Raw genomic sequence first — 10,009 nt, 5'->3', positions numbered from 1 at the left:
TCTTCCATTTTCCCTTTCCTTTGAAGTTACATGAATCATCACCCTTGTACTCATTTTTATTCTTTGAGTTCAAGTTAATCTTTGATTGAAATGCACTTTCAATCGACTTCTCGGCGTGTCTCGACACTCTTTCTTCATAGACTTTCAATTGAGCCCTTGCGACTCCAATGTAGAAATATCTTTTGTTGCTTCCAAAACTGCCACAATGGGTTCAAATTAGTAAGCAATTTAAAATCTTCTCACAAATTCTTTTCTCTTCTATCTTTTCACCACACATCAATATTTGATTAAAAATTTCAATAACTCTAGAAGAAAACTCATCAATGTTTCTTTATCTTTCATATGTAGATTTTCAAAATCTCTTCTATATGATTGAAGTTTCAACTCTCTTACCTTCTTGTTTCCTCCATACTCCTTTTGAAGAATATCCCAAGCTTCTTTAGCTTTAGGAAAATGAATTACTCTTGGTAGAATAGTGTCTCCAACTCCTTGTTGAATGTACATGGATGCTTTAGCATTCTTCTTCCTACTCTCCTTAAGTGTATCCTTTTTTGCTTGTTCTAGAGTTGATGTATCTTCAATTTCATCATACCCGTTTTGAACAATCTCCCAAATATCTTGAGACATGAATAACGTCTTCATCTTGATGGACCAAAATCATAATTTTCTCCATGAAAAATTGGGATTGAAGGTTGTTGAATACAAAGGTTTGAGTTTCTAGAACTTGCCATTGATTGGGTTGATGATTGATTGAAGAAATTGGGTTTTTTCTTTTTTAGATCTAGATTTGAAATTTTTTTTGGTTGGTGATTTTTTTATTGATTGGGTATTCATTGATTTTTTCCTATTACCAAGATCAAATTCGATTGATCTTGGCTCTGATACCAACTGTTGTTTGTTTTGGGTGATTAAAAGATATGTTTAGTTTGATTTTTGTTAATGGAGAAGTGGGAACTTGATAAGTTCGTCTCACTCTCTGATTTTCATTAACTTAGAAGATGATGATTGTTTCTCTTTCTTCACTTGGTCAAATATAAGGCCCAAGCAAAGAGTTACATGTGGACTACTCTTGTCCATACAACTTCTATTACAAACAGACGCATTGTGTCATGACCTGAACAGATACATTGTCATGACATTACAGAACATTACATTAACTCTCAACAGTATTCTTCTTAAGTATATGGATGTGGCTCCTAATGCATATGGACAATGAAGAGCACATCCAAGATTTAAATAGCTCTCAATTTGCAAAGTTCTTGTTAGAAGCACTAAGTCGGCGGACAAGGCTCTAATCTTCTCTGATGAAATCATAGAGAGAGAGGAGAGTAACATTTTATATAGAACCAGAAAGAAAAGCATGACTCAGTTACAAGGACAAATCTGAGTCAGAAATACAGGCTGGCAGTACATGTTGGCATAGGAACTAACAGACATAACTATCACTCTCATACTCTCAACTCTACTCACAACAAAGGCATGACAAAGATCATGGTCCAACAGTTCTCAAGTATTTGCAGGTGATACCTTATGTTCTGCGTAAGTTGTGCGCATCTAGGTGATGCAAGTATTTTTTTTTGACACCTTATGTATGAAATAACGGTGTTTAATACTCCCTCCGTCCCACTATTAAGTGACTTAGTTCAACTTTGCACAATTATTAAGGCAAGTAAAGGGAAAAGTATTTTTAAGCATTTTTTAACAGTTATACCCTTATGGATAATAAGTAGTTAAATTTTGAAATGGGTTATATCTCAAACTACACCATGGATGTTCGCAAACTTCGTACCATTGAAAAGCATTTTAAAACACCTACGTAACGAATATAAACATGACTATCAAATTATGCATATTTCTTATATTTCTTATAATCAATTAAAAGGATGATTTTAGAAACATCTCCTTGTTTAGTGATATAGGTCACTTAATGGTGGGACAAAATCTAAAAGTAACTAGGTCACTTATTAGTGGGACGGAATAGATTGTAATCAATTCTTTAAAATTGGGCATTATGTCGATTTTATCACTGTTTGTACCCTAAATATTCTACACCAAAAATAGGTTAACTTAGGCCTACATAGCTCTTCCTATTAGCTAAGTATGGTTCATTGGGCCCTAAAAGCACTCTATGTGCAAGCCCATGTGCAACAAAGTAAACAAAATAGCTAGCTAGGCCTCATAAGGTTTCTACATAGAAGCCCATGTGCTATGATCCAAGTCAAGGCAAGGAGGGACCAAATCACCATTGCCACGTCAGCGAGAGGTGACTCGCCATCACGACACGTCAGCGAGGAGGTGCCACGTCAGCATGCCACATCAACGAGGGGGTGACACGCCATCATGCACGTCAACATAAGCGTGCCACATCAGCAGTTAAAGCGACACGTTAACTTCCACGTCATCACATTTCCACGTCAGTAGTGACCACCACGTCAGCAACATTGACCTATCAGAGACTGACACGTCATCCGCGAAAGCACAGTTAGCAGCTGACTGGGCGCTGAGTCAGCAGGCACCGATACCAAAGAATATTCCGTTACAGTTACTAACACCGTCAGCATATGCCAGGAATATTCCGTTACCGTTAACGGCTTTAGGGTATGACGTCAACATATGACGTCATCATCGTCAGCAGTAGCACCGGCCGACGTCTTCATCTTCTCCGGTACCATTGCAGCAGCAGGTCGCCGACGGCGTGCCGGCGACGATGTCTTCTCCGGCAACACTGGAGTTGCAGACTGCCGGCGGCCTTAGTTGACGGCGACGGATCCCGACGGTCGGTGGCGGCGGCGTTGACAGCAGCGGTGGTGTCCGGCGGCTGGACTGATTTTCATCCGACAGTAGCAGCAATTCTTTCGTGTATCACGAAGCAAGTTAATAGCATGATCCTGATTCGATGTAGCAGAAGGAAACTTAGTATCGTGAATCTGATTCGTTGTGGCAGATGCATATTAATACCATGGTCCCTATTCAGTGTACCATGGTGTAACTTATTTCCGTCCTCCTGATTCAGCGTGCTGCGAAGCAACTTAGCTCAGTAACCTCGGATGTTCACGCCCCATACTTTTTGCCTTGCGGATATTTTTACCCCTCTGTGGGCTTAGGCCACTTCTCTCAAAGGCTTGGCATGTAAGCTTTTTTGGGCCAATATTTTGCATCATTTTGGCTTGGCTAGTTTCGTAACCATAGAGGAGATTTCTGGAACATTCCAGGAGGCATGCAAGGGCCAGCAATTCCAGAACCATGCAATCATCAATACTGGCCATTTATTGCATGAGGCATGTAAGGGCCAGTCAATTTTATTCATGACTGGAGGCATGCACGGGCCAGTTTTTCCAGAGCCATGCAGTCATGCAGAATATAAATGCAGGGAGGCATGCAAGGGAATTAAGGCAATTATATTTATTTCGAAATTGGGATTAAGGGTCTAATTCGGACCATATAAATACAGGTCTAAATAACCCAAAAAGGTATGCAATCTTTTCCAATAAAACCCCTGTGAAAAATCCTTATACGGAATTTAGCATCGAAGGGTTTTTTGCAGGTACTCCCATTACTCAATCCAATTGGAGTTTGAAGAAGAATTTCGATTCTCAGCAAAATCATCATCAAATTCGTGTTTGGGATAGAAGTAATTTTACCATACAAACATTGGCGCCGACGAAGGTTTTCTAGAAAAGACAATCGTGTTTTACCAGATCGAGTATGGCAGTAATCAGAAAAACTGCACGAATAGATGATTCTGCTAGGGATTCCCAACAAAGCAGGAGAAGCGAATCTGAAGAGAACGAAATTGAAGTTCAATCAGCTCCATCAGTGCCCACTGGAAACAGGCAGGATCAAAATCGTGCTCATGACAGAGCCTTAGATCGAGATCGAAATCGTGCTCGTAACAGATCCCTGGATCATGGACGAGATCTAGATGGTTTCCGTGACAGAACTCCATATCCGAATCGGATGAGAGAAAAACAACTGGTGATTGAAGACGAAGCGATGTATGTGGATGGGGAAAACCCACAAGTTCGAGGAAACATAGATCGTGTGTTCGGCAGTCCATCAAGGAGGAATGGCGATCGACATGACATGCGGATGGACGCACCGCGATCCCTAGTACAGAGGAAGAACTGTTACTCAATCGGTTGAATGAGTTGGATAAGGAGAACGCTCTCCTGAGGTTAGAACGTGAAAACCAGCCTCGACCTAGGTCTGGTAATCTGAACAACCAGAGGGGTAGGTCTGTATGGCAACGTCTTGGAAGATGAGTTAGCCCGCAAGCTGCAAACCGAAATAGAGAAGTGATCGATCTTGATCGACCATAGAAAAATTTATTGGTCACTGGAGATCTTCCTAAGCGAAGGCCTGTACGACCTCGGCGAGCAGGGACCCGGCCAGCTGCAACTCAGCAGAGTGTAGCCAGAACTTCCACCGGTTCAAAACGTACCAGGAATGATGAACATGAGGTCCGAGATCAACACGATGAGAAAGAACTTTTGCACGATTACTATGCTCGTTCGGAGCAAGGCAGAAATGGAAGAGACCCCACTGGTCACCGAAGGAAAAAAACTGAGATCTACATCTCATATTCCATAGGATCGAGATTATATGCAGGAAGACGGTTCCTCAGATGGCGACATAAACGCAATAACAAAGGCTCGCCTTTTCAGGATAATCGAGAAAGTAATGTCAAAAAAACAGTACAGAGAAGAAAAGATAGACCGGTTGCATCGATCTGCAGGAGCCCCTTTCAAACTGAATATCATAGAATTCCGGCCGCCAAAGAATTTTCAGGTTCCCAAGTTGCCAGAATTCGACGAGAAAACAGATGATCCAGATCAGCATGTTTGAAACTATGAAACTTCCATGACTCTGTGGCAGTTCAGCGATGAGTTGATGTGCAAGATGTTTCCACAGTCACTGACTGGAGGAGCAATAACGTGGTTCAATCAGCTACCGACACAGTCGATCGGGACTTACCATAAGCTAGTTGACGAATTTTGTGCTCACTACAAATACAACAAACATGATCGATAGGGATGCCACACATTGTTCCTTCTGGCAATCGGAAGGAGGAAAGCATCAGACAGTTTACTCGACGCTTCAAGCAAGAGGTGGCCGATGTGGATGGTGCCAACGATCAAGTCGTCATCGCGGCTTACAAACAGGCATACCAATATGATAAAAGGGGTGTGTACGGTTCTTTGGTCAAGAGACCAGCAAATATTTTGGAAGAGTTGTACGATCGAGCAGAAGAATACGCTCGTGTAGAGGATGACTCTAAAGCTCGAGAGACGAGAGATGTCAACAGATCATCCAATCATCCAAACAATGGGAAGAAAGAAAAGTCAAAGAACCGTTCGAGCGGACAGCACAACGATCGAGGTGAAGTCCGAGGGAAGAACCAAGGAGAACGAATGGCAACTGGATATCAGAAATACCATGATATGAAACTGACACCGTTGAACATACATCTTTCAGAGTTGTACGAGAAAATAAGCAAGGATTTGAGCCCCCTCGTCCTTTGCCAGCAGAGACACGTGATAAACGTGATAGGAGAAAATACTGCAAGTTCCATAAAGACCATGGTCACAAGACCGAGAATTGCCGCGATTTACAGATCGAGGTCCAGCGAATGATCGACGCTGGAAAGCTGCAAGAGTACGTGAAAAAGGATTTCGGGAAAGGTCTTGGACAGTTTGGCGCAGCACATGTGATTAACGCACATGTGATTAACCTCAGTCACGCTAGGATCCATTCAATGACCAGGCGGGCGTCGGAAGACGAAACCAAGAGAAAACTCAGGCAGTTAAAAGAATGGTACTTGAAAAATCACATCGATTTTTTCAGTGGCAATGGAACAGAAATTCGGGAGTTTGGGTGCACAAATATCGAGTTCTCTGCAGCAGACATGATAGGTGTATATTCTCCCCAGAATGATGCTATCGTTATATCTGCTTGGATTGGCATGTTTCGTGTACACCGGATTCTAGTGGATACATGAAGCTCAGTGAGTGTGCTGTTTTCAGGAGCTTATTCCTCTATGAATCTCCCACACGACTTGATCAAAGAGGATGAAAATCCAATTATCGGTTTCAGTGGCGAAGTTACAAAGGCGATTGGAAAAGTGAAGATACCTATAACAGTGGCTGACAAGTTCGTTCTAGGCAATTTCCTGTTGCTTGACTGTAGAGATCCCTACAATGCGATCGTGGGACGAGACTGGATGCATGAGATCGGTGCAGTCACATCCTCATATCATCAATGTTTGAAGTTTATTACCCCTGAAGGAGTCGTGAAAGTTACAAGCGACCAGATGGCCGCACACAAGTGTCACAAGAGTGCAATGGATGAGTACAAGAAGTCAGAAGTTAGCGGAAACCAAATCATGCGAGTCGAGAAAAAATAGCAATTACAGAACCCTCTCCCCCCAGAATCATATATGGGAGAGGACGCAGCTGAACCCCCAACAATTGAGAAACTGATCGAAGTCCAGATTGGAGATGAGGAGTACAAAACAACATTCGTAGGAGCAGACCTTACTGCACATGAACGTGATGGTATGATTACATTGCTAAGGGCAAACACCAACGTTTTCGCATGGAGTTTTGCTGAGATTCCCGGAATAGATCCGAATATAGCCTGCCACAGGCTAAATATCGATGAGAAGTTCCATCCAGTTCGTCAGAAAATCAGGAATACGGTGCAAAGCAAAAAATATGGAGTTAATGCTGAAGTTGAAAAGCTGTTAGAAGCGGGCTTTATTCGACCAGTGCAGTATCCTCGCTCGCTGTCCAATGTCGTACATGTTCCAAAGAAAAATGGTAAAATTCGTGTATGTATCGATTTTACCTATTTGAATAAAGCATGTCTGAGTGATCCATACCCGCTAACGCGGATAAAAGATTTGGTGGATGCAACCTCAGGATACGGGAGACTGTCATTCATGGACGGTTTTTCGGGGTATAACCAAATACCTTTGTTCGAGGAGGATCAAGAGAATACTGCGTTTGTAATTTATAGAGGAGTTTACTACTACACTGTAATGCCGTTCGGGCTAAAGAACGCAGGGGCGACCTACCAACATTTGGTGGACAATATGTTCAAGGATTTGATTGGGAAGACGATGGGAGTATACATCAACGATATGGTGGTGAAATCTGATCAAAAGGATTCGTATTTTCTCGACCTGCAGAAGACGTTTGATATCCTGTGGCAATATCGAATGAAGCTTAATTCAGCGAAATGTTCGTTCGGGCTATCCTCGGGAAAGTTCCTTGGATACTTGATGACGCGCATAGGAATTGAGGCGAATCCGGATCAAATCAGAGCCATCACAGAGATGTCATCCCCAAGAACGAAGAAGGAGGTCCATAAGCTAGCAAGTCGATTAGCAGCTTTAAATCGTTCCGTTTCACGCTCGTCGGATCGATTCAAACCATTCTTTGATATTTTGAAGAAAGTAGTGAATTTTGGTTGGACAGATGAGTGCGAGAAGGCTTTCAATGAGATCAAGCAGTATCTGTCAACTCCTCCAGTTTTGGTGAGTCCAAAAACTGGACAACTGATCGGAGTTTATTTGGCTGCAACGGAGAACGCTGTAAGTGCAGTGCTGTTTGTTACGGATCCACATGAAAATCCTGTTTACTTCGTCAGCAAATCTTTGACGGGGGCGGAAACACGGTACAAGAAAATTGAGAAGATATCACTTGCATTGTTGCATGCATCTCGTCGCCTCAAGCCTTATTTCCAAGGAAGGCAGATCATAGTCTACTCGGAATAACCGTTGAAGAGAATCCTGGAACGTGCTGATGATTCCAGCCGACTAGCCATATGGTCAAATTTTCTCGGGGCGTATGAAATCAAGTACGAGATCAGAACTGCAGATAAGGGACACGCCCTGGCTGCACTGCTAGCAGATTTTCCTGTGGACGACATACAAAAAGTTACCGAAAAAGAAGAGGAGTTGTTCAAACCCATAGAGCCAGCCATCGATCAGACTGGGGGCGAGTCCGCAATGGAGGTCGATACACCTGAACCTTTATTGACTGTATTTACCGATGGTCCATCGAATGTTGGTGGAGCTGGAGTTGGATGTGTCATCCTTACTCCTGAAGGTTCGAGGATCGAGAAAGCGATCAGATTTGGTTTTCAAGCATCAAACAATGAAGCTTAATATGAAGCTGCAATTATCGGTTTAAAGGCTGTCAAACAGTTAGATGCGAAGAACGTGAAGCTGGTGACTGATTTCATGCTAGTAGTCAACCAGTTTCTGGGGACCTACAGAGCCAAGGAAGAGAGGATGGCCTTGTATTTGGATCATATGAGAGAGTTAGCAAATGAGTTCGACCAATTCTCTATTGGGCAGCGACCGCGGTTGGAAAACAGGCACGTGGATGCTTTAGCATATCTTTCTTCCGCAGTCGAAACTGATACCACACGTTTCGTTGTGGTAGATTTCCAAGAGTTACCTAGCATCTCCGACAGCCACCTTGTTCTGGCTCTCGAACACCCTAGGGGGGGCGAGAGGGAAACTACATCAGCACGGGGAGATACCTATAACGTTGACAGCAATATGGATGTTGACAGCCTAGTGATAGATGATTCAGGCAGTCCTGCTGAAAACACTTCAGACTGGCGTCAACCTTATGTTCGGTATTTGATAACCAGTGAACTCCCGGAAGATGAGCATCTTGCTTCAAAAGTGAAGAAGAATGCTTGGAGATATTCAATGATCGAGGGTGAGCTGTACCGCAAACCTGTAGCTTTGGAGCCATTTTTGCGGTGCGTATCGGCCGAAAAAGGGCAACATATATTGGCGGAGGCTCATGAAGGAATATGTGGCAACCATTCTGGATGGAGCAGTCTCGCGCATATGATACTCACTCAGGGATACTTCTGGCCATACATGAAGAAAGATGCTAAATAATATGCGCAGAAATGCGTACCATGCCAGGAGCACGCTCCAATTCCTAAAAGGCCCGCCAACGAACTGCATCCAATTTTTAGTCCCTGGCCATTCTCTATGTGGGGACTAGACATTGTCGGACCACTTCCCAAAGCTCCTGAAGGCATTAAATTCGTGCTAGCCGCTACTGATTATTTCACCAAGTGGGTCAAAGCAGTGGCACTGGTACATGTTACCAGACATGATGTGAAAATGTTCATATGGGAAAATATCGTCTGCAGATTTGGAATCCCAGACGCGATAGTATCAAACAATGGAAAGCAGTTCGATTCTGAGGTGATCAAAGACTTCTGCGAGAACCTGAATATTTGCCACAATTTCTCATCTCCTTACTATGCACAGAGCAACGGGCAGGCAGAAGCGACCAATCGCATTATTATGGACAATCTCAAGAAAATGCTGGAGAAGGCGAAGGGAAAATGGACAGAAGAATTCCCAGGAGTCTTATGGTCCTATCGAACAACCCCGAAAAGATCCACTGGATTTTCACCATTTGCACTGGCTTATGGGACAGAGGAAGTCATACCCACCGAAGTACATCTCAAGACTACCAAAACTTGTGCTGTCAAATCTGGGAAAATCGACAGCATACTGGCTTTGGGTAAAGAGTTGTTAGAAGAATAAAGAGAAACATATTTACTGTAGTTGGTCCGATACCAGCATGCAATCAAGTTGAGCTATGATTGTAAAGTCAGAGAACGGTCATTCAAACCATGGGAATATGTCTTAAAGAAAACCCGAGCAGCCACAATGGAACCAAACTGTGGGGAGCTCGGAGCAAACTAGGAAGGTCCATACATAGTGGACAGGCCAGCATCTCGTGGCTCCACTACTTAAGGAACCTCGATGGAACTAAGGATTCAGAACCATGGAAGCCATGGAATTTGCTCCACTTAAAGAAGTTTTATCATTAGAAGTAGTCTCAAATCCTGCTGTGCTGCACTCTTTTTCGTTTATGATGGTTTTATCCCACTGGGTTTTCCACGCAAAGGTTTTAACGAGGCAGCTGTTGTCGAGTAGTAGGTACTTATCTTGTTATTTCTATTC

General features: G+C 43.1%; 2 protein-coding genes across 2 annotated transcripts; both read left to right on the top strand.

Annotated features, from left to right (window-relative positions):
- Nucleotides 1-5,033: 5,033 nt before the first annotated feature.
- LOC113282141 lies at nt 5,034-6,403 on the top strand. The gene is made up of 3 exons (XM_026531119.1): nt 5,034-5,341; nt 5,476-5,912; nt 6,024-6,403. The coding sequence occupies exons 1-3, from the start codon at nt 5,034-5,036 to the stop codon at nt 6,401-6,403; spliced, it is 1,125 nt and encodes a 374-aa protein (XP_026386904.1).
- A 33-nt stretch (nt 6,404-6,436) lies between these two features.
- Nucleotides 6,437-8,923, top strand: LOC113282079. Its single transcript, XM_026531039.1, has 4 exons — nt 6,437-6,829; nt 6,986-7,677; nt 7,816-8,111; nt 8,178-8,923. The coding sequence occupies exons 1-4, from the start codon at nt 6,437-6,439 to the stop codon at nt 8,921-8,923; spliced, it is 2,127 nt and encodes a 708-aa protein (XP_026386824.1).
- Nucleotides 8,924-10,009: the final 1,086 nt, after the last annotated feature.

This window comes from Papaver somniferum, chromosome 1 (assembly GCF_003573695.1).
Source record: "Papaver somniferum cultivar HN1 chromosome 1, ASM357369v1, whole genome shotgun sequence".
NCBI lineage: Eukaryota > Viridiplantae > Streptophyta > Magnoliopsida > Ranunculales > Papaveraceae > Papaver > Papaver somniferum.
This window is presented reverse-complemented; position numbering and strand designations above follow the sequence as displayed.